Here is a 25401-nt window from a genome sequence, read left to right on the forward strand (position 1 = left end):
TTCACTGAATTTCAGAAATAGAGATGAGGCAAAAAAATTCATAACCCTAATGGAAAAAATAAAAGTATTTTACTATACTAAGAACGAGAAATCATAGGAGGAATTTCCCAAGCAAATAATATCTGTTGTCACCATTTTAGGGGTAGGTACATAATTCATTGCATCTATTCATTTGTCTTTATATCCAACTACCACCTCTGTATTAGTGGTTCACTCTCTCAGCCCTCTACCCCTATCTTCTCCCCGTTCATAAACATCAAGCTGTGTACACTATCTACGAGATCACGATAGTTGCACAGTCATAATGTCAGCAAACGACATGGGTGCCTTCCTTATCATTCAAGTAAACAGCGAAATACCAGCTATTAAGTAATAAGCAGAGCATCTACTTTCCTGGACATGGTTTCCACCCAAGGAACAAAATGACAGGGTTTAGGACATAGTTACTAGCTCAGTGTTTTTTGTCCTCCTAAGTTCATTTTGTCACTGAGATGTATGAAAATTGTACTTCTCTGAGTCAATGCATTAAAGATTCTTGTCAAAACTCAAGATTTGTTTCAACAAGTCTCTTTTGTACAACTTTACCAACTAAGAACCAAATTAGTTTGAAAATATGCTCAAATTATAGAATCAGGAAAATTACAGAAGGGAAAACTTAAATTGCTGGTAAAGTTATAAAACATGCCTAAACTCACAGGTAATAAGAAAATGCAAGTTAAAATGATGTAACGCAACACGATTTCGCCTGCTCTGAATGAGGAAATTAAGGTCTGACAATATCAAGGGTTAGTGGAGGATGTGAAGGAAAGAAAACGCTCATTTATAACCGACGGGAATCACCACCACTCTGGAAATTAAATCCGCATTTCCACTTCCACGTATGTACCCTACAACTCGGCACGTGCAGAAGACACGGACAAAAATGTCTACCGTAGCACGGTTAACAGTAACAAACAATTGGAAATAACTGAAATGATCATCAACAGAATGGATAAATGTTAATACTCATAATGGAAGAGTATCCAACCAGGACAAGCAAATACATAAAACCAAGTAAAACAAAGTAGATATAATTAAAAATTAGTCAAAACAAAAAAGTTACAAAACAGTACAAAAATACCTGTGTGAGACTATCATAATGTAAAGTTTCAAATCTGAAAGTAATACTATATAATGTTTATGTCCATGGATGCAAAAATATGTAGTAAAAATATAAAAGACATTCATAAGAAAGAAAAACATGGAATTCATGATAGTGATTACCTCTTTTTCTTTATGAGACAAGGGGCCTCATCCATGTCTGTAAAGTTTTATGTAATAAAAGAATGATCTAGAGCAAATGTGGCCGAACATTGTTATTTAATAAAGCTAGGTGGTAAGTACATCAGTGTTTGCTTTATTATTGTCTATTCTTGTACGTTTGAAAAACACTGCTAAAGAGTGAGTAGGAGGGAAAGAGCAAAAGGAAGGAAACAGATATGCCAAGGTGATACCATATCCAGAAGGTAGATCAATTACCAGACCAAAAAGGATGGCTGCTCAACTTAAATGAGCTTCATCAATCCAAGAGGCATGCTTTCAGGATGTTACAGAGACACTTTTGCCAAGGAGCTGACAACTCTGGAAGGCTCTGACTCAGTCAGTGTTCTTTCATTAAGTTACTTAATTCCTTTATTTGGATACACAGTGACGGCACCTGCTCCATGGTTAGATAACCAAGTGTTCTTACCAGTAACCACCAGCTATAACTGAGCACATCATTTCTGTCTGTCAGAAATCTTCCTCTTTAATATAATGAAAATCCTTATGATTCATTATCTGTAGCCAACAATCAATTGCTTTCTTCCAAATGTGTCTCAATCAAATTAAGCTAAACCTATCTTTTATCTTTCACTGGTCTCTCAAAATAAACTGTCTAGCACTGATTATTACAAAGAACACAAGATGATTTTGTGCATTGAAAGGGAGAAATCAGGATAAAGTGATATCATAAATCAAGGCACAAAATTAAGTTCTCTTCCTGTATCAAAACTTAAGATTCCCTTCAAAAGCCCCTTCTCTAGAATACTGATAAGGTGGGGGGGGGGGCGGGGGAGGGGAAGAAATTACCTTGTGTCAGAAGAAAAATATTAGATACAAGAAAAAGGTGACTGAAAAACAATTTAAGCAGCATTTGGCATTATTATAACCAGCATTCTCTATTTTATGATAGTTCTCATGGGATATGTGGAAAATAAAATATTACAGTGATATTTTTAACAGTGAAACTGGAATCAGTTCCTCTAAAGTTTGTATCACAGAATTTAGATGGTAAAAACATACTGCTCTAAGAAACCAAAATGGCTATTAGGAAAACTAAACAATATTCAACATTCCTTTTTCTTGGTCTCTTCTACTGGTGGCCACTGAACACCAATCATATTAGGGACAATTAATGTAATTATACAAGTAAAGCACATACTATAAGCCAGCCACTGTTCTAAGGGCTGTTACAGACGTTAAATCATTAATTTCACAAGAACCCTGTGGAGTAAATGTTGCATTAGCTCCATTTTATAGATGAGCCTCTGAGGCACAGAAAGGTGACAAAATCACTATACTGCGTCCCATTTAAATAAGGGACACTGAGTAAGGAATGGAGGGGGAGAGAATTTCTACTTCCTTGGATGAAGACTACAACTGAGAAAAATGACAACAAGTTTCCTCACCTAACATCTTTGTGCATGTTAATGTGCACTAAAGCTGTAAGAAAATACACCTGATTATAATAACAGTCACTACATCAAATAATTTGGTTAACAATACCTAACAATATCCATGCTATTTAGCACCTGTTTTCTAGACACTATTGATACATTCCTAAGGAAATATAAGGTGGTTCATAACAGAAAATTTCATGACCAACTGAAGCTGATATTCAGTCTGCAGCAGAATCAGAATTATTCTATAATGGTTCTCTAGTTTTCATTGTGCACCATCTAAGGCTAGATCTTCCTACACACATCAACTCTGTCCATTACATGTAAAGAGGCTAAGGGGACTCTGCAAGGTCTGAGATGTATCCAGAATTCAGGAATGTGTGCCCTCTCTGCCCCATCTAGGTTTTCAAAACAACCAGAGCAGAGGTTGCTGTTGGGAGAAGTTTCTGGAAGCACTCAGAGGAAGAGGTACGAGATGAGTCTGTGGATAAAAATCAGGTTGCTAAGGCTCAAGGCTACTAAGGAACTCCAGGGTTCTGGAAATAGCTGCTCAAAACATGAATTCATTCAATAAACATCTCATAGATTTCTATCCTCTGCTCAGTAGGTGGAAAGATGATACAAAGTATTATAAGACCCAATGCCTGACCTAAGAAGAGGGGGCCAGCCGGGGGGTCACTGTACAACCAGCCTGAGAAGCTAGAGTCACATCCAAGGCTTGGAGCAACTGGTCAGTCTTTAAAAGCAGCTGCTACAATTCCAAGGTAAGTTTTGAAAGTTAAGTAATTTGAAATTCTCCAACATGTTTGTTACATTTAAGAAAATGGATTCTGTAATTAGAAAATTTGTAGGATAAGGAGGAAAATGATACCTATTTCATCTTCTCTATAAGAAGCCAAAAACTGAAAGAAAAAAACCCCCCACAAGTTTGTATGTAGCTAGAGAGAATCGCATTCTGTGTGTGCGTTTAACCCGAGAAGATGCTATTGCCAAAATCTGAATCAACACTTCTTACTATGAAGGATACGGGTCAGTGCTTACTAGAAAAACAACGAATTGCATCCAGAATCATATATGAAAACATTGTATCAATAGCCCTTATATTCCATATAATTCTGCCTTTATTCTAGATTTTTAAAGATTACCATGAGGAGAATTTTTTTGTGCCACGATACCATATTTAGCTAGATTCTAGGTATACTAATCCATGATCTACTGGGAGAGAGGAAAGGGGCTAACATTTCCCTCAGAACCTCCTCGGTGCAGGCACTCTAGCAGATGCTACATACAAGTCTCATCTACTCTACGGAGGACCACTCCATCCTGTGACTGCACCACGTATGCATTTCTCTTCCTTTACAGAATTCTATTTTTCTCAATTATCCAACACTTCAAGAATGGTGAGGGAGAAAAAAACATGTCTGCTTCTGAAAGCCCTTCAGAAACTCTAAAGCAAGTTTCAACAGTTAAAGAAAGAATATGGGGGAGAAGGAGAGGTGACTATTATACAGGCACACCTTGGAGATACTGCGGATTTGGTTCTAGACCACCGCAATAAAGCGAATGCCTCGATAAAGAGAGTCACTTGAAGTTTTTGGTTTCCCAGTGCATATAAAGGCTATGTTTAAATTATACTGTAGTCTAGTAAGTGTGCAATAGTATTATGTCTTTTAAAAAGTACATTTTAATTTTAAAAAATACTTCATTGCTAAAAAATGCTAACCATCATCTGATCCTCCAGTGAGTCATAGTAATAACATCAAAGATCACTGATCACAGATCACCATAACAAATATAATAATAAAAAAGTCTGAAATATTGCAAGTACTACCAAAATGTAACACAGAGACACAAAGTCAGCAAATACTGTTGGAGAAACAGTGCCGAGACTTGCTCAATGCAGGGTTACCACAACCCTTCAATTTGTAAGAAGTGTAATATCTGTGAAGTGCCACAAAGCAAAAGCACAGTAAAACAAGGTATGCCAGTACAATCACTGTTACGAAGTTGAGAAAAAAAAAAAAAAAAAAGCAAGATAAAAGGAAAGAAAAGAAAAATCCAACATGTGACAGAGTTGCTACAAAAGAATCAGTTAAAAAAAAGAATGCATTATCAGTTAATTCCTATTGGTACCAGCAGTACAACCCTAGATGGTATGAAAGAATAGAGTCAGGTATTTTTGAGTGTTGTGAGTAATGGTGTCCTACAGCGACGTTTTAGGTCGTAAGTCTACCTTCTCCAAACATGCAAGGATATTTCTGAATACGTGAAGATTATTCTATTGAATCCCCTTTAAAAAAAATTTTTTTTTTTGCTTTAGGGGAAATAGCTTGTCATGGCTTGTGTCAGGAAGTGAACTTCTGAGGACAGGTGTTTCACCTATAAATGACACAGTGAGCTCCTGCCCAATTAGAGACATTCAAAACTGAATCCAGCAGTAATAGATTGAAAGTGGGCTATTAATAAGTCAAATTCTACCTTGTGATAAAAAGGTAGATAGGAAAAAATAAACATTTCTTATTGGAAGGTAAATTTTACTTAGGCTTAAATTACTTTAAAAGGGAACTGAATTCATTCTAGTAGAAGAATTATTCGACTTCCAGTAAATTTTTTCTTGATAAGGATTTGAAACAGTGATGTAACTTATTTTCGTTCATCCCCAAGAAGAGCTAAAATCCCACTGAGGTTTTAAATGACTCCAAACATGCTGCTTATTTAGAGAAAAATCAAGGCTTCTTAAGGATTTTAATCAAATCTTCATCACTTCTGTGTAAGAAGTAACTTAGGCCCGTGTTTCCTGACACCCAGGGAGTTTGAGTGATCAAAAATCCCTGAGAGCTCAGGGGGAGACAAGCATGTAGTGACTGTTGTTTGTATTCTCATGTGGTTCAAACTAGATTCCTCTCTCCTGTCCTTCTTATAACACAGGTTAGAAAAAAATAATAAATTAAAAAAAGGAAAAGAACCATTTTTAAGACTGCATAACTAGCCCTACCACTCCCATCCCCAAAATCACTAAGTGGACTTCATGCAGAAGTGCCACAAGTTGTACAATGGAGATACGTCTAGAAAGTTACTCAAAATACAAAGAATATTTTTAAAAGCGTTAGAATTCCTTGCTAATTTGAAAATCTGTGGTTGTTCTTAGAGCAGGATACACTTGTAGACTGGCTACTTCCTTTGAGGATCATAAAGTACCTCACTCAAGGGTTGCTAAGAGATCTAAGACAATCAATACATTAAAGTTCTCAGAAGCGTTTTGGCAAAAAGTGCGTGCTCTCATCGTGTTAGCGGCTATCGTCAGCATCACCCTAGTGCAACTGTTCTAAGAAAAACTGGAAAACACAAAAAGTGTACAGAAACTGGAAGAAAAAGTCACATTCTCACCTCCCTCTTTTTACTTTAACATATCTGTACAGATTGGTGGGTTATTTATGAGTCTATACTAAGTTTCGTGTGACTTCCACCAATGTTAAACAATCACTATCATTTTAAAATTTATAGAAAATGGGGTTATAGGGCATAAAAATAGAAATAATATAAGTCAAGAGTTAAAGATATCCATATACTGACTGTCACTTGTAGTGTATGTATTCTTTGCCTACTGTAGATCTTGTGAAGTATATACTGAAAACAGAGTCTGTGCAGTACAGGGCACTGTAGGAGAAAACGTAGGAAACATCAGGGCTTCAGAGCTACAACCTCAAAGTAATACATCAAATAATAATACGTGAAAGTAGAGCTAAAAGGAGTACGGAATATGGTGATAACTATAATAGGGAATGAGTGCTCAGAGAAGGTCCCTTCAAGGATAAAAGTCCTGCAGCTTCCAAGTGACTAGAACATCATTAGCTCTTCTTTTTGTTTTGAGGCATACTTTGAATGACCCTAAGACATTTCAAGTTCTTATTTGATCCACGATAATAGTAAAATACAAGGGGGGAGAAGCATGTATCAACCTGTGCGAGGGAGATCCACGTGCACTCGCTCGCACAGGTAAACAGGCGTGCACGTGCAGCAAGGATCTGTCACGTCCCCACTCTCATCCCGAGCTAGAGACGCTAATGAAACGTGGAGGAGGACACCGCTGGTCGGGACAAACCTGTTGGAAAGGTCGCGTCTGGGCTTGCCTGAGGAGCCGCTGCTGCTGCTGCTGCTGTAGAAGCTTCATCTGTATCAACTGCTGCTGCGACGTGATGGCGTGAAGGGAGGGCGGCTGCATCACGGCCCCCGAGCGCCGCTGCAGCATGTTGGACAGAGCTTGCTTGGTATTGGTGGGGACAAAGGAGCCCGCGGGGTCCAGCCTGGAGCCACCTACAAAAGCAACCGGAAGGAAGGGCTTTCTGCGCATGTTAACGCGATAGGTCTTCCTTACTTTATTAAAACACAGGAGTCTCACCCCCTGAGCCTCACTTGAGGAGCTTAGTGGGAAGTAGGGCACTGCCCCGCCCTCTACAAATATCAAAGATCCCTAAGAGTTGCATAAATTCCAAACGATGGGGAGGGTGACGTCTAGTGAATGATAATATTGGAATGACTTCACAGAGGGCCCACTTTGGTTGGTAAAGTGAAACGCCCCGAGATGCAGAGTCACTGGCACAAGTTCAGAATCATGTGGGTTTTAAATTATGCGAGGCGCCCCGGGGACACGTTACTTGCACAAAATGTATTGCCTTCGTGGGGTATTTTATCAAGTGTGCTAAGCCAGGCATAGAGACCCTTTTGTAATTTTAAACCCTTTCGAAGTTCATGGTATTTAAGCTTCTTTACCACAGCAAAATAAAAATGCCTGTTTTTCGGTAGAGAAGCATGACAAAACTTTAAAAACCTGAAATGCTCGGAAGCTTCAAATACCGTGATTCTAAAGACAAAACACATCTTTTTTGAAGGGTGGAAGTCAAATAAACAAGAAACATTAATTATAGCTTAAAAAAACAAATGAAAACCTTAACATATTTGCATATATAATATGCCAAATACCTTTAAGAGGAAAAAAAATTTTCAACATTTACTGGCTTCAAGTAGGTGCCAATCCTTCACTCACCAGATAGTTTATATTCCTGAATGTAGGTGAATAAGAAAACTTCTATATAAATACCTTACAAATGTTATATTTTTTCTTTAAACCAACTTGTATGATGGAAACAAACATTTCAACACTGATCACTGGGAAAACCCACATTCTTTTTAAGACTCAGCGTCACAATCAGCAATATGATTTACGAAGTCATTCAGCAGCATTTGAAGAACATTTGGGAAAAAAGTGGGAGGTCAATTTGAGTAACATGACAAAAGGTAACTTTTGTTGAAGCAAGAACTGGAAATGTACTAATACAACTTTATTGACTCATTTTATAAGTAAGAGACATTTTTTAAAGATTAGACTATGATCTACTTCTAATTTCCCTCACTTTTCTATAATCTTATACCTCTGAGTCAGCTAAAGAAATAAGATATAATAAATACACTGAAGCCCTCTGTATAGTCTTACCGAATTAATTTTCTCCCCACCTCTCACCAAATGCTCTTTATTATTCACATGCATTTCCTTATAACTTTACCATCCTGGAGTGTATACATGAGAGAGATTGCTAAAGATGTATATATGTGTGTGTGTGTGTGTGTGTGTGTGTGTGTGTGTGTGTGTGTGTGTGTTGGGGGGGAGGGCACTGTTTTGCATTTTTAAGAATGTATGAATGCAAGCAGACGATACATACTCTTCCTCAACTCCATAGGATTTAAAACTTTATGAAAATCTATTAATTCACACACGTAAAATCCTCATAATTAATTGCCTTCTTCAATTCTTTTTCTTACATGTCATGATACCTAAGACTTACCTAATACCTAAAGTTCCTCAACTTATAAACACCTTTTACAGTATTCAAGGGGGAAAAGGGTAATGTGCCTTTTAAAATACTTAGCCTTCAATTTATAGACAGTCCTTGTGTTTGATTTCACTATCTAAAAAGTTTAAAAATGCTTAAATTCACAAGGACTTTGGAATTAAAGAGAGAAAGTCAAAAGAGAGGATGAGCCCTTATTATTTTCCACATTTACCACTGCCTAGTCTGTTCTTTCTTTTGTCGTCTACATTCTATTCACTCAATAACCTATTTTTAAGACCCCACTACAAGCCAGACACTGCTCTAAGTTCTGGGCATACTATAGTGAGCCATGAGAAAAAATACCTGCCCTCACGGAGCTTACATTCTGGAGAAGGCAGATAATAAACCAGGAAGTAAGTAAAATATAGATAGAGCCTATAAACAAGTGCCGATGCTAGAAAGAAACTGAAGGAAGAGGAGGGGAGCAGAGGGGCCAGGGAAAGGGTGTGGTTTACAGTTTAAAACAGGGTGGTCAGTGCAGGCCTCAACCCAAAGGAAGCAGGCAGTGAGCACGCAGATATCTGAGGGAGCCCACTCCAGGCAGGGGCCAGCACGTGCAAAAGCCCTGAGGTAGGATATGTTAAGATCACTTACTGAACCTGTCTGTTGTGTCAGGCTATCCTCTAAGTGCTATATTTTTAAAAACTCACTTTAAATTATATACGTGTGTTCGTCTGTGTATGTAATATAAAACTTATTTCATCCTCCAAAGAAAGAATGAGCATTTTCATCCATTTTGCTTACTACCAATACCCTAACAACTAAAACTGTATCTGGCACACGATGAATGAAGCTCAATACATTTTGTTGAATGGATAACTGAATCACCCACACTATGAGGGTGTATGTTAGCACATCCACTTTACAGATGATCAGGCTGAGGCACAGAGAAGCTAAGACATGGTGGAGATGATACAGTAAGAGGGTGGTAGAGCCAGAGTTGAAGCAGAACTGTAACTCCCAGACCAGCTCTCTTAACCACAGGTTCAGAGGACAAAATATGGATTCTCCCCTACTGGAAGCCAAGAATCAAAATGTCATACTCCAATTACAATAAAAATCACAATATAATACAGAACACAATAAGGAAAAATTATTATTTGTTAGAATGTCACATCCTAACAAAATGCAGGTTGAGATCTCAAAATAAACTGTTTCGCAGAAACAGGCAAACTTTCATTTAGAAAGAAAAAATTAAATTCATTTCTAATTAAGAGACTTCTTTATTCAGAAAAATCTTTATTCTAGATATAAAATCTACTTGGGCTTGAATCAAAGCAATACTAACATTTACTGTGAATATGGTAGGATTTCTTACTGATATCTATTTGCTGCACCAAACTTCTGAGATCCTTTGTGGTATAAACAATTTAAAAGTTATAACATGAGGAAACAATAAAAGACACTATAATAGTGTCTAATAATTCAAAATGCTGGTAAGGATTATATCTGATAAAAGTACACGCAAATTTCACAACACAAAACTTTATCAACTTTTTATCTTATAGCTGAGATGTGCATCAGTGGCTAATCTCCTTCTGACATTGGATGAAAATTCCAAAAGCGACACATGAACTAGTCACTGAAACTGAAATTTTAGAAGAAGGAAAAAACACCTTGAGTGGAGGGAATTACAGACATGTCCACTGAGCGCTCACTTCTGGAAACGTGCAAGTTGTGTGGAGGTTTCAGTTTAAAAGCAAAGAGAACCCCAAGCTATTTCTCACCTCGGAGTCCCCTGACTACGCACCGTCTTCACATACCTGGAGTGAGAGCCTGGCTCTGAAGGAAAAGGCCGGGCTGCTGGGGCTGGCCCACGAGGTTGTAGCCCCACAAGGTGGACTGTGGGTGATGCATCATCTGGGAGGAGACGGGTGAGTAGTTGGGAGGCACTCGGTACATGTTGCTCTGTGGATACTCCTTCAACACAGGGTTAAAGAAAAAAACAGTCACTTAACTCCACACGCCACAAAGATAATTAACGCAAATTCCTCCTATCACATTATTTGAGAGAGCTCCTATCCCAGCAGTCAGCATATTCTCTGCAAAACACTCATTTAAATTAAAACTCTTCCTTGACTTAAAATGTACATGGCTACCGTAGGGGAAGTTGAAAAAGGAACTCTTCTGCACTCTGTTTAAAATACTAAAAGCACATTTAGAACACCAGTATTGACCATCACCCACAGCCGAGAAAGTGTCTTTAGTGGTTGAATCTCCCGCTCACTGCATCTTACAAGGCTTTCCTGATACCTTGTACCTGGATGAGAATTAGCCGGAAAGGCCCACAGTACTTCAGAACCAGTCTCCAGCCTAGACAGTGTCTTAGTTCCAACTTTCAGTACAGCACTCTAAAGAAGTAGATTCCCCTTCCATCTTGTCCCCTTCCGCCCCTCACCACACTTCTTGCCCAGGGCTTTCTCTTCCTTGGAGCAACTGCAAAGCCTCTAAGGATCACACCTGAATGCCTCAATTCCTCCTTCTCTAGCCCTGAAGGATGAAAGGAAAAATAAAAGCTCAGTTCCCTGCAATATACCCGATTGAAAAGAGGCAGCTTCAGGAAAAGTATGGGAGAAAGGGACATGACCAGGATGCACCTGGGGAATGAGATGAGTCTGAGGTCTTTTAAAGCATCTGAAAAGGAGAGAAATGCATCCATGTGGATAGACAGGCTAGGAGACCCAGACTCGGGGGAGTGGCAGTCTGAACCTTATTAAAACAGTCTGGACCTTTTTCAGAACAGAGGGATATTGGTAGGAAGGCTACACGAGAAGAGGGCACTGGCATTCAAGTGGCATCCAAAAGCGATGGCGGTCATTTCTAGAATAATATTAATCACCAAGCTATCAGCTAGGAAAAAATGTTTTGGTTTCGAACCAGGTGAACAGTACCAATAATTAGTCATGATGACTGAACAACAACTTGTGAATATTTCTTCCACTGGACAACAAGAACGCTCTCGAATTTTATAGAAAAATGTCACAAATTCCCTCTCAAATATCTTCAGGTGAGTTTAAATGGAAAGCTATTTTACATGTTAATTCTATAAAATTATTTCTAAGTTACCATCTCACAGATGTCTGTTTTTTTCAGAAAAGGTTGCTCTAGGTAGGGAAGGCTAACAGGGAAACAAGCAGTAAAACTGTTTCAAATTACGTTTATTTTACTTCTTATAAAGTCTGAAAATACGGTAAAAAGTAGAATATAAAGGAGAGTAAGACGGAAACAGTAAACTAGGAGATCTCAGAATCATCCTATTAGATAGATCAGATGGGGTTTTATCTAGGGAAAACAAAGACTTTTCTATGTTAATTTACTATAGCTATCAACTGCCCAAAATACAAAAAATATTTTAGACACCTCATAATAAAAATATGTACGAGGATGAGATTTTATAGGTCAAAAAATTCAAGTTTCAAATTTGAGAAATTGTGAGACAGTGAAATATTCATATTATTCACAATTGAAGCCTAAAATTAAACAAAGTTATGAAAAGTAGAGGAGGTTCTGTTGATAACATCTGAGCCGTCAGGACAGCTTACAAATAGGCTGACACTGCGCCTAGGAATGTTTCTTAGGGATATAATTCAGGAACTAGTAAATCTGCTAGGAGACGTTAACGTGCCCAAGACCTCTCTCTACTTCCCGTACTCACGTCAACTCTCGAGCTGGATTTCGTCTTGCGCTTCCTTCCCTTTGTCTTCTTCTCTTCATCTGTTGTGGTTTTTCCTTGATCTGACAGCTCAGCTGATTTCCTCTCCGGTTCCTGAGAGATGGGAGATGTAGGCCCTTCCTCTTCCTCCTCAGGGGGCAGGGGCAGCGGCTCGAGGTAGTAACTTCGGGGCTTGGGCATGGGGTGTGTGTGATACAGGAGGAGGTGATGCTGTTCCTCGTACTTGATGACCTTCCGGTCCACTCGGACAGTCCCGAACCAGGCCCAGGACAGGGGAGCTGGGTTCTTCTGACCCTCAAGCAAATCCCATGGGGACACCTTCTGCTTCGTGGAGACCTGGAGGCCCTGTGGTGAAATAGTGCGCTATGACCACATGCTCAGATGTTTGCCTGATTCGGAGGCCAGGCTTGCTTGGGACATGGATTCAGAGAACTTTCTGCCTCGTGGGGGCCTTAGTGAACTCTAGCACAAGGCAGACGGGCTAAGTGATGAGTCCAGGCTGACACTAGGTCACTGAGAGCGGCGGCTACAATCCAGACCTTTAACTCCAGTTCTATGGTCCTTTAGATGACACTGTTCAGGCTGTGACACCAGACAGTACAGTAGATTTTACTGTAAATGGCATTTTTTTCCATTTAGTTTTTTTTTTTTAGCAAAAAAAAAAATTTCTAAAAAACACTGCAAAGGTGATCTTACTATACTGAACCGTAAACCTTTGGAATCTATTGCTTTTAAGATAAAACAAAACTTAGGAGTCAAGTTATAGTCAACCCCTAATTGGGTTGGACTTGATTCAATACAGGCACCTTTCAGGTACTTACTTGGGCAGTCTCTGAATAGTTAAGTAATATTATTACAGAATTAACTTGCACCAACAGGTACAAATAAAGACCTTCAATTCAAGCTTATCTCTACTGAGTGTAGAAGAAGAAATGTTATTCTGTTTCTGAAAATAAAAGTTTCTTATTTTTTAATTAACAGTAATTGGCACTGTCCCTTGGTCCTTTCCCTGGCACACCAATCGGAAAAAATTTTTCTTCCACGTGACCCTGAAAATAACTGCTCAAGTTACTTTGAATAACTTATGAATGCTCCCGTTCCAAAGCTACACATACTCTTCCACGGTGGCTTCATCCAAAACCAAGGCTCACTTACCATCTGTATTTTGACTGTTTCCTAATATCTGTCTTGACATTAGACCTCTTTCCTGGGTGCCAAGACCATGTACCCAAATGTGTCACCACTGGAGAGCCCACCAGCACGGCGAACTCAACCTGCCCCTGACTCTAGCCTTGCCTCTCTCCACAAACCGTGCGGGTACCAGCACTCAGGGCGCTCTGATTTACTGCAGCGCTGCATCTTGCCTATAAGCGACAGTCTCTCATGCCTTTGCACAAACACTTCCCTGTGCCTGTACCACACTCTGCCTTCACTCCTGGCTGACTCTTAATCCTCCAAAATGATTCAAGCGTCGATTTTCCTAAGGGTCCTGTTCTGACTACCTACCCCACATCTGAATGTGTTGGTCCCTTCTCAGCTTCCCCTAGCACTCCGTACCAGGACACACAAATCTCACCACACTGTGATCATCTACTTCCTCTTAAGGGTAGGAACTCTGTCTTTCATCCCTGTGATCTCAGAAATCTGTGGCTGCTCAGTGTTCATTGAAAGAGTAACTGACCACTCTTCTCATATTTTAGAGAACCACGTTTAGTATCTTATATAAATCAAGTGTTCATTAAATATTGTTCAGTTGATAAGGAAATAAAGTGCCATCACTTTAAAAAAATTTGTTTACTCAAAACAATTACTACATGAAGACTTTACCAATAAAAACTTTCTCATCTATTAAACGTATTCTGTTTCCAATTCTGCAGTAAAATCAAACCCCATCTTTGCTTTTTTTTTTTTTTTTTTTTTTTTTACATTGAGGTTTTACTTACTTTTCCCTTGGTGGGCTTCAGAAATTCACTTAAATTCAGGAACAGTTTTAAATGAAGATCTTCAAAGATCATTATCTGTATGATAATGCCAATAACCGTTGCATTTAAATGACAAGGATATGTTTTAAAAAATCAAGAAACAATAAAGTTAAGATGTTTTACATGCCCTACAGGAAGACAAGAAAATGCATTTTGTCTTTGTAAGTTCATGCATTTTTATATATAAGAAACAAACATTTACTCTTGCCTGTTTTTTGTCTATAGAGTCGAATCCAGCAATTTTGTTTCCTTTTGTGTCAATCAAGGAGCCCATAGGTTCACAAGTGATGACATCACATGTCTGTTTTGGCAAAGGTAGCAACTGTCGAACTTTGTCAATACTTTCTGACCGCTTGTCTCCCAGCTCTTTCTAAAAAAAAAGGGACAGAGAAGTAAGACAGAAATTACAACAAAGGCAAAAGTTAACAAGAAGGAAGTTCCATTTCCTTTTTTATAGCTGGAATGTTCTTTAACCTTGAAGATGGTCTATGGGGCAGCTTTCATTGAGAATGGTGAGGATGTTTCATTTCTTCTATTTAAGTAGAAAATAGAACACATATAAGGACACCCTGGTTACACAACACACATCAGAGTGCTGAAATGACAAAAATCCAGAGTAGCATTTGCAACCAGAAGGCAGGAGCTGCAGCACGGAACACACTCCCCAATCCAGGGTCAGACCTCAAGGTAACCATTGGTTATTTTATTAGTAAGGTCATCGGGTATGTTAACTTTTTTTCCTGCATTGTTTGTTTGCACTTTATTTCAAAGACTGTGTTAGTGGCTGCTCAAATGAATCGAACTTAGAAATATCAATGCAAATGTTTATTTTTCAACAGCATGCTGCCAGTCGAAGGCCAAATTATCCTAAATCTAACGTTGGCATTTTGGTTATACATTTGATAAGGGATTTCTAAAGTTCCTTAAGAAATTAAATGTTTTATGAATATAATTGTTTTAAGAAAAATCTCCAAGTTATATATACTTATAACTTTTGGGTACTGGGAAGCTGAGGTAAAGCAAATAGCAAAATAATCACATTACATTAAGTTGAATGCAATAAATAATATCTAATTTAAGGAGTGATAAGATGACATGCACTAAATAACAAATCCATAAACAATGAGAACCCACAATATAAGCAGGTCACAAGCTTACTTTCAGTTTCTTTACTAAGTTCATGTATGCGCGTTTGTTCTCTTCAGATCCCCCTGGGGATGCGTTTGATAGGTCAGAGGCCAACGTTCCATTGATTAAAACACCCAGCATGTCAAGCACTGTTGTGAATAATTCACTAGGAGGAGAAAGAAAGCATTTGCACCTTAAAGCAAAACCAAGACACTCTTAAATAACTGAGCATTTTTATTTAAGGCACAGAATTATTAGTGGTACCGAATACGATGTGACAGAATTTGTAGTCAGTATATCAAAGCCTTCACTACCCACGCATGCAGCAAAATCAGTGTGAAATGAATAAGAACATACTTGTTAGTGTGCATGTCGACGGTTCCAGAAGTAATGATCTGAAGGAGAAGAAGGGCCCAATCTGTCGTCCACTGGGTGCTTCTCTGCACTGTGTCAAACATTCCTCCCACCTTGCACATAAAAAATACAATGAAAAAATATGCACGGTGTTACAGAGAAAATACCACCCTCGCCACTTTATGCAACCAAATTTTGATTGGTTTAAACATTTCTTTTAAAAGGTGCTCTAGTTTATGGATTATCTTGTCTTCTCTCTCACCTAGCTATATATTTGCTACTCTTTTTGGTTCCATTAGAACAGGAACGGGTCATTCCAAAAAAAAAAAGAAAGAAAGGGGTACTCTAGTGTAGACATGTCATCAACATGAATTACATACTAGTATAATTAGCTTTCTTTTGTCCCTAAATTTCATGATATCCAGTTTCATGACGTAATTTTCATCTAATTAAAGCTGAATAGCTCAAAACCGCGTGACTCAATTATCTACAACTTTGTGTTGTCAGTTACTATTGAATCTAAGCCTGTTGTCATAATAACACTTGGAAATACCCAGTAACAGAGAAGTAAAGACAAGCCCCCAGGACTGCTTGTTCACGCGCAGGAATTAATTTCAAATATCAGGCCAGCCATCTTCCAGAGTAGCTTTTATCTGGGCTGTACACTGAGAAAAGGAAAAGTCAAAGGAATGTGCAGTGGCCAAGGAATTTTAAACTTCTATAAAACCTCCCTGTGGGGATTTGTCTTTATGACCAATTTGATGGAAAGTTTGATAAAATTTTGCCTTAAAGGACGTTTTAATACAGTTTTTGAGCAAGTATGGTAAAAGCTAACACACCTCAAATTAGTCGTTCTCTAAGACCTACTCTTGGCACAAATGGAAAAGAGAGAGAGATTCACTGAGGGTGAGGTGCAGAGGGCAACCCAATGCCTAAAATACCTACTGTTGTCCAGAAGCCAGACCAGACAGAAAGGACAGTGGCCAGGACGACAGAAGGTTTGAGAGACAAGGAAGTAGTAGAGAGAGCAAACAGCAGGCCTCACCTTGTAATGGAAACTGTGACCACAGCAGGAGTGGAAAGCTGGAGTTATTTTCACATTTAGATAAGTGTAATGAAGGGAAAACACTAGCAGCGTCTCTTACCAAATTTAGGCGGAGCTGCAATGCCTCGTGCATCATCTGTCGTGCTTTTATGTCATCCTGGTACCGTTCTTCTCTCCAATTACTTAAAATCTAAATCAGAAGATGAATGAAAACAACCCCCAAAACTTGTTTTCCCTGTTAAATTTGATTTTTCTCATATTTAAAGTTAAATTGAGCTTTTTTTACTGACAGTCAAAAACAACTTCTTAGTTTAATAAATTAAAAACCAAGGGGCAAAATAAAATTTTGCTTTCCTCCCCCTCCTCCAGGCAGACAGAAGTCTGGCTATTTCTTTGTTTGGTATCTAATTACATACCCTGTTAAGAAAAATCGTATCTAATTACAGATCCTGTTACTGAGTCTTAGAAAATGCTATAGAGGGTCATCAAGTTAAGCATTAACAAAAATAAAGATTATTTTAAAAATGTATCATTAAACTGGTCTTATAAAGATAAGTATAAAGATAAAGACAGATAGAATTACATTTTATATCAGTCTTGTCCTATATTTCTAGGGACATGCTGTGAATCCTAGCAAAAGTATTATTCTGACGTTTCATTGAAGGCTTGCTAGTTTACAAACTTGTCTTCCTTGATAAAGATATTGTAACCTATTTTGAAAAATATGACATATTGGACATCAGTGGCATATCAATTTATTAAGTAACTGCTTCCTCACTGATTCAGACAAATGTTGGGAAGGGAAGGGTTGCTTAGCGAAGGCAGACCACAAGTGGGGAACACCCAGAATCAGATGATACAAGCAAAAACATCCCAAACAAACCCATACTGCCATGCTCTGAAATAGGGCACCTAATGAGAATCATCTCAAAAGAGCTGAAATGAGTCATGTGCAGAAGTAACTGAGCCCAAGAGATGACTTGTAGGTACACCTCATGGTAAAAGGAGAGCACTTCCTAAATATCATTAAAAGATATGAATGAACCTCCCCCAAGGCAGGTGAAGGGTACAAGGCAGTTAACAAAACACACAAGCTGTCATGGAGCTGACATTCTGATAGCAGGACAAATAAAAATAAGTGGAACAAGTGGTATGAAACCAGGGCAAGGGGATAGAGAATGACTGTGGTCCTACTTTTAGAGAGTGATTGGCGGGGGGATGTGGGGGGAGGACTAAGGAGGTGACATCTGAGCAGAGACCTGAGGAAGTGAGGGACCGGCCATGTTAATAACTTCCAGGGAAGGGGAGAAAACACGCAACGGCTCTGCAATAAGAATTTGCTTGGCAAGTTCAAGGAACAGTAACGTGGTCTCTGTGTACAGAGTGGAGTGAGCGAGGCCATGCCGGGCAGGAAACAAGGTAGAGGTGGGAGCCAGTGCCCAATCGTGGAGGGCCATATAAGCCTAGACCCGGAAGTTTTATTCTAGGTATAGTAAGAAACACTGCAGCATTTTGGGCACTGGAAAAATATGTGGTTTACACTTAAAAAGGATCACTCTGGCTGCTGTCTAGAGAATAAGTCTCACATATCCAAAAGGGAGCGGATGACAAGGGGACCAAATGAGTTAAGTGTCTTGTTCATGTTCATCTAGTACCGTACAAGAAGACACGGTGTCACAGAATCACAGCCCCATGGGAGGTCTCCATTAGATGCTACCGCACGATAAAACATCCCATATAACCAAATCTACCCACTCTGCTCCATTCTATACTTTCTAATTCCACTTTGATCACTCAGTTTCCTTGCGGTACACAGAATATAAGTGCTCTGAATAGTGACCAGGAGAACTGTGATTGGTGGGTGGAAAGGCAAAGTCCAAAGTCTTTGTAAATGAACCAAAATGCCTTCTGATTTATAAATGAGTATCTTGTGCACTTGACCAGCATCAGTCTGGCTCTCGCAGTAAAATTGAGTTTCTGAACCTACATAGCTCAAGCTGAGACCCTGTCTGCTACATGGAAGCCCAGCAGAGCAACTGGAGAGAGGTCCCTTTTGTCGTACTGCCATGTCCCCTGCAACACAGATTGCTCCAGGACCTCTCCCATGAGGCAGGGTCAGGAGAGGAGCAGATATGACAAAATTATGTGCAATCTGCAAAACGTTACTTTTATAGTCTACAGACATTCACCCAACACGTAATTAATATTATACTATTGTTAATCTCATGGTGACTAGAGTGCCAGGTAGGAGAACGGGGCATGGACGGTGTTTTCCTGCTTCTAATCAAAACATGTTGTGCCCTTATTTTAAGGGCAGTATTTGAGTTTAAGCTCAGTATTTGAAAGGAAAACAAATGAATGCCATTAGGAAAATACCTGCCTGGCTCAATATTCTACTGTACTTTACCTGGTTAACTTGATTCTGCAGAGATGTTAGGAGGCCTTCTCGTTGTTCATCTTGTCCCTTAAGGCAGGTAAGGACCAGGGAGAGGAATGGTTGCTGACTCAAAAGAGACATACTACAAAGGAAGTAATAACAGCAGATCTAGTTAGAAAGAAAGGATTACTTCATGTGCAACACTGATGTCTTGCCCTCGGGTTATTGGCTCTTATTTATTTTACTGTTACAAAAGGGAGGGGAGTAGTAAATAGCCAGGATCACTTGAAAAGTTAAATCATATCTCTAACTAATATGGTTAAAAGTCACTGTAATACTTCTAAATAATTTAATATGTTCTCTTGCCCTCGAAGGAATTTGCAAACTAGCATTAATTCGTACTGCATACGAGCGTGTCGGGGGGGTGCAGGGAGAAGAGAATGTGTAGTTTCCATCAGTAAACTGAATTTAAAGGTACACATCAGGAGGAATATCACTTTATACACAGAATAAAATGAAAAATTTTTAAACTTCTCTTACACAATATTCATATTTTAGGGTCCAGGAAATAGGCCTATACAATTGTTCTGCTTGCTTTGTTTTTCAGCACATTTCTCAAGACCAAATAGCTGGGAATGGGTAGAGCTAAGTAAGATGCGCACTGAGGTCTGAGGACTCCAAAACCAGAATGCTTGCCAGTGAGCTAGTGCACAGCTCTGCCACATCCCACAGGCTTGACTTGTAAAGTGGTTTTAAGACATCTGATAAAAAATCCATTTTAAATTGTCATTTTAGTAGTATTTCTTCCATGACCAGGAACAGCTGACAAAGCATACTGACAAACTGACTTTGCCACACCGGAAAGGAAAATTTCTTAAAACGAGATCGAGGTCAAAAGATTTCAATCTGCTTCATCTTAACACCGGCAGAGCTGAGAGAGACTCACTTGGGAAGAGCCATCTTCAAACTCTGACACACCATCTCTGCTCCCTGTGGGAAGTGTGGCGATGTACATGCCATCACCCATTAGCAAATCGACTTTGAGAATTAAAACTGAGGCATCTGGTTGATGAATAAATACTGGCAAAGATGACAAAACAACCCAACAGCATACACGCAAAGCTAGGTCAACACCAAAAGGTATCAATACTTCAGTTAAGAAAGGAGAGCGCAGACTCAGAGGCCAGACCACCTGGGTTTCAACCCCAGCTTTACACCTCCTTAGCTGTGTGTCTTTGAGAAATTTACTTAACCTTGCAGTGCCTCTGTTTCTTCATCTTTTAAAAAGGATATAATGAGAGCACCTATCACATATGATTGCTGTGAGATGTTCACGTATGTGTATAATGAGTTTTATACAGAGGCTGGCATTTCATAAGGGCTCAGTAAATGGCAGCTACTAAAAAATATTACTGATTAGGGGGCAAGAAACCTGTATGTTCAGAAGTTTTGTTTTTCAATGTTAGGAATTTCCTTTTACTCCCGGGGCACTAAATTCATCACGGTTTCACATCAGAGTGTGCTTATGTTCCTTCTCAGTAACATGGTCAGTTTTCCAATAAAATTACTTGACACCTTTTCTAGGGCATAAAATTTAAAAAACATTCAACTTGGAGGCTTATAAGTTAATATCTAGTCTAGAACAAGAGTCCTAAATGTTAAAAAGATTAGTAACTGTTTCAGGGTCCAGCATGACAGAATCATAAATTTATTCTATGAAATTGAAGCATAAGTACCTAAATATAACAAGAAAAGCAACAACAACAAAAGAACTGTTGAATGCAGGGACCAAGTGGATATCCAGATTTGATGCAGCAGGTCTGAAGTCAGTATTTTTAATAGTGTAGCAGTGATTAGGGTACACAGGCAGAATTGAGAGCTAGTGTACTGAATATTATAATCTGGGATCTTTGAGGAACAGAGATTTGCCTAACAGAATGTTCTCAGTTCCATATAAAGATGAAATTTCAACGGACTCTGAGTACAATGAGCCTGTGCATCTGTAGAATATTGGATTTTCTCGACTGTCCTTTAAATTCTCACATAGAAACACATCTTCCAGACGTACCTTTTCTGTTTTTGTCTGTCTCTTTCCTTTTTTGAAGAAGAACCCAAGTGCTGTCCCTTCTCCAGCTCCTCCCCAGCAGCTTTCAACACTCTTCCCTGCACAGAAGTCGGCAGCCTAGCAATTAGGGGGGCTACCAGCCACACGCCCCTGCGTTCAGAGGAACTAAAATCAGAAAAAGATGTTATACCCAAGGAGGCATCCTTTTTCTCTGCTCTCACGGTTCTAATAGAAACTCCAGAGCATAACTTTTATGCACAAGACACAGATTATTCTAACATTCCCCCTTTTACTCCTATACTATCTTTCCTCTTGCCAAATACCAGACATTTGCACACACTTTTCAGTCATGCTTATGGAAAGCAATAAAAGGTGGGGTTCTGAGGGGATACTATAACTAAACTTTTTTTTAAATCTAGAAAAGTGTTTTTCTACGATTCTGGCTCTCTGAGCAGTAACGGTCCTTTTGTCTAACAAGCGATATACTTCTCTGTCATGGTTAAAATATGAAATGTTCTGATTATGTTTAAGTATGTAAATAACCAAGTTTTAAAGGTTCAAAATTCACTAGTTATACTTTACACCTAAATGATGAAATACAGGTCTATCTGCCTTTTGTGATTATCATTTGAGCAAAACTGCCAATTAATAAAGATGGCAGAAAGAGTGTTTATTAGGAATAAACATATTAGGAATACCATGGACTAGAGCAGCCTCAGGGCACACTAGAGAAATTCTTCTGTCCTGAATGTCATCTGTGGTTCCAAGGAGTCGGGGCCCGCTCAACCTAACATTTAGAACACTAAGATATCACCCACCCCAGCAGCATGGCCCTTTAACATATTAAATAATGATAATGGACACTTACAAGTAATTATTTTCTTCACAATCCTGCAGCTTTATGAAAAAAATAACTGCATTATGAGAATAAAATGTACGGTTACATGTGAAAAATTAATGATAGCCTCATAAAACCACTGAAAAAAATACCTTAGAAATGTCTTTATTCCATTCTGTCTTGTGCTACTCGTATCAGTACTTCCAATCCCGTTTGGGTTGAAGAGGCCCATACCCGAATTAGAAGAGTTATTGTTCAGGTCAGCCGACTGCTGGAATACCTCTATTGTTGCCTTGGCAATATTGTCCAGTAGGTTGTTCATTTCAGCCACCGAACCAGAGCCCTGGAGTCAGACGTGAGAAAACCAGCACGCATGTGTTTTACTTTATCCTCAAACACCAACGTGGTTTTGCTTTTCATAAAATTTTATACACATACACGCTTTCAATATATACTCACAGGGTCCTTCAAGCACTGTTTGATCATTAACTGAAGTTCCAGCCAGGACTGCCTCAGGGTCCACTGCTCAAGATTCTGGGGAAAATGGAGTTAACACATTAGAATATTGAACGTGTTTTAAAACATAATAATTCCTTGCACTATTCTCTTTCTCAAGAAACAGAGGAATGATCACCCACAATAAAGGGATTTATATGAATCAGAAGGCTTCCAAGTCTATTACATATGCTCATTATAAACACAAAGAAATAAATAGGAACATTAAAATAATGTGCCTTACTCTGCTAGGCACTGTAAATGAATCAGACAAACATTTCTTCTCCCAAAATCTATCTAACCAACCACATAAAAAAATGATTTCGATATTTTTTTAATAATATACTTAAGACAGTCCCTCTACAAAGCTTATTTCTCATGTAAACACAGTACTGACTTAACATATCAATATTTATATAATGGTTATACACAATTTGCAGTATCTGTACTACCCAGTAATAAAGTGTGGCAATTACACAAAACAGAAAATTGGGGGAATAAAAATGCCAATTTTTCAAATCCCAAAAATAGAATTAATTGAAGTTAAGAATTACTTAGCAATGACAAAAAAAAAAAAAAGAGGCAGAGTAACTCTTGCTATAAACACAAAGAATGTGTCAAATGACAAAAACACAATCTTTACACTATTATCACTCACCTGAAGAATGCGTTTAATGTGCTGTCTTTGTAGGTTGTCCCCCTCTGTACATTCTTTAATGCCATGAGGATAACAGATCAGTTGCAATAATTTCTGTGCTTGCATATTTGAGAGCACAGGGTCCAAAATAAGTTCTTTGTCTGTGCATAATCTTTCAGGTTCTTTTAAGCAATGCTCTCCTACCCATTCCTAAAAATAATGCAGCAGTTATATTGACAGGCAGAGACTTTCATCAATATGCATACGTAATATGTACTAAACTCATGGTGCACAACAGAAAGCGGACAGGAATCTTCCAATTTAAAGAATATTAGGTGGAAAAAGTGGGAGGGAAAAGGCTTACAAGCAAATTTTCTAGTATTTTGACTTCTTAAAAATACAAAGTAGAATCTTGGTTATAGAAAGTTTTTAAAAAGGAATGCAAAAAAGGAAATACGCAAAAAATAAAGCAGGGGCAGAAAAGGCTAAATAAAGAAAATACTGGTATGTGTTTTCAGTCGGAGAATGAGGCCTTGCTCTAAGTAATGTTCTGTAATCATTTTTTTTACTTGCTATATAACAGTAGTGATTCTATATTTCAATATGTATTCTTCATTTTTATGGAATGCACTATAATACATTCCACTAATAGGTAGGACATAGTATAACATTTAGAAAATTGTCTTCCTTTTTTGATATCATTATGAATAATGTTACCATTGTAAATAAATATTTGTGCACATGTATCCTCTGTACAATTATTTTCTTAGGATAATTTCATGGAACTGCAATTGCTGGGTCAAGGGGGATAGCAAACATTTAAGGCTATTGATGCATACGGCTAATGGACCTCTGGGGAGTTTCCACCAAATTAAAATTCTTTTAAACAGCTTTTCTTCATCATTTTTTCAAAGGCAAGTTCTTGTACTAGATGGGGTAAGAAATCATCAGAAGTACTAGAGCCAAACTTGAACCCAGATATGTTTCTGAGGAAACCTGTTTCTTAACCACCTCATCAGTGGCTCAATGCTGGCTGTCCATTAAAATCACCTGGGGAGTTTGTTAAACTTCCAAACCCAGGCCCCATATCAGAGCAATGAAATCAATCTCAGGTAATGCTACCCAGACATCAGCAACTTGTTAAGCATCAAAATATTTTTTAAACTCTCCAGGTGACTCCAATGTGTACCCACAGTTAGAAACCAACGCACAGCTCAGTACCCTCTCAACATCTATATGACTAGTAGCTAACTTTTACCATGGTTACAGTATACCTTAAGAAAAACATGACCCTGTCAACATTATATCTATAGCAAAGTGAAAAAGAGTATATATGGTAGGCCTTTTTATAGAGGGAAGGAGAATTTAATACAAAATGGAAAGAAAAACCAGAAATAATGAAATTGATCACCTAGGGCAGGGAGGAACCCAGGGTAGAAAAGATGAGGGAGGGAGATGTACATCTCTCTGAATACACACTATTGCTCCTTGACCTTTGGAAGTATGTTACTCTAAAGACAGAGCTAGGGTAGAAAAAGAAATCTAAACTGAACACAAACAAAACCAAATGAAATCAACTCTATTTCAAGTGAATAACATATCCACGCTGAAAGAGAAAGGTCAAATAACTTTTTAACATAATGCTGTAAACGCTTAGGGAAAAAAGAGCTACAAACGAATCCTCAACTCCTTTTAGTAGGCTGGTTTTTCAAAGTGGTATAGTGGTAGTAATTCTGAAACTACTTCAGGTGTTTTGTAGAATTCAACCAATGAGTAAATGGTTGATGTTATTGGTAGCCAGGGTTCTTACTGTGGAAGAAGGCGGTATTAATATGGAATGAGGGAATGCAAACAAAAATTTGTGCAGTTTGATTGGAATTGGAGGTATCAGTATAAACTCATGATTATACACACACACATTTATGTACATGGATGTTCTTTTCCCCCTAGATCTGTCTGCTGAAAGGGCCTAGAAGCAATGAACACACATTGCGCATAGCAACGAGCACACGTAGTGCTCGGATCTTGGTTTCTAAATACCGTCCTCTACTAAACGGAACCAGGGTTCCATGAAGGAATGAGTAATTCCAGGTCTGGGGCAGGGAAGTATAAGATAGGTCAGAAAGTAAGAAAATACTTGTTATTTAAAAAAAAAGAGAGAGAGACGTGTCAAAATAACACAAGAATCAGCATGAAAAGATTGATTCACACTGGGCAAAT

General features: G+C 38.5%; 1 protein-coding gene across 1 annotated transcript in view; it reads right to left on the minus strand.

Annotated features, from left to right (window-relative positions):
- The window catches only part of MED12L (mediator complex subunit 12L), a 359593-nt gene that overhangs the window by 63872 nt on the left and 270320 nt on the right, over window positions 1–25401 (minus strand). Inside the window, exons 28-39 of the mRNA XM_089910995.1 lie at window positions 23203–23391; window positions 22509–22583; window positions 22202–22392; window positions 21215–21376; window positions 19177–19288; window positions 16870–16959; window positions 15728–15837; window positions 15401–15536; window positions 14451–14612; window positions 12243–12605; window positions 10351–10507; window positions 6802–7013 (exon numbers count right to left, since the gene is read on the minus strand). Of these exons, the coding sequence (XP_089767121.1) occupies window positions 6802–7013; window positions 10351–10507; window positions 12243–12605; window positions 14451–14612; window positions 15401–15536; window positions 15728–15837; window positions 16870–16959; window positions 19177–19288; window positions 21215–21376; window positions 22202–22392; window positions 22509–22583; window positions 23203–23391 (1959 nt within the window). The remainder of the gene's footprint in view (window positions 1–6801; window positions 7014–10350; window positions 10508–12242; window positions 12606–14450; window positions 14613–15400; window positions 15537–15727; window positions 15838–16869; window positions 16960–19176; window positions 19289–21214; window positions 21377–22201; window positions 22393–22508; window positions 22584–23202; window positions 23392–25401) is intronic.

Source organism: Delphinapterus leucas, chromosome 4 (genome assembly GCF_059928025.1).
Source record: "Delphinapterus leucas isolate spDelLeu-1000000601 "Yukka" chromosome 4, BTC_Dleu_Yukka2, whole genome shotgun sequence".
Lineage (NCBI taxonomy): Eukaryota > Metazoa > Chordata > Mammalia > Artiodactyla > Monodontidae > Delphinapterus > Delphinapterus leucas.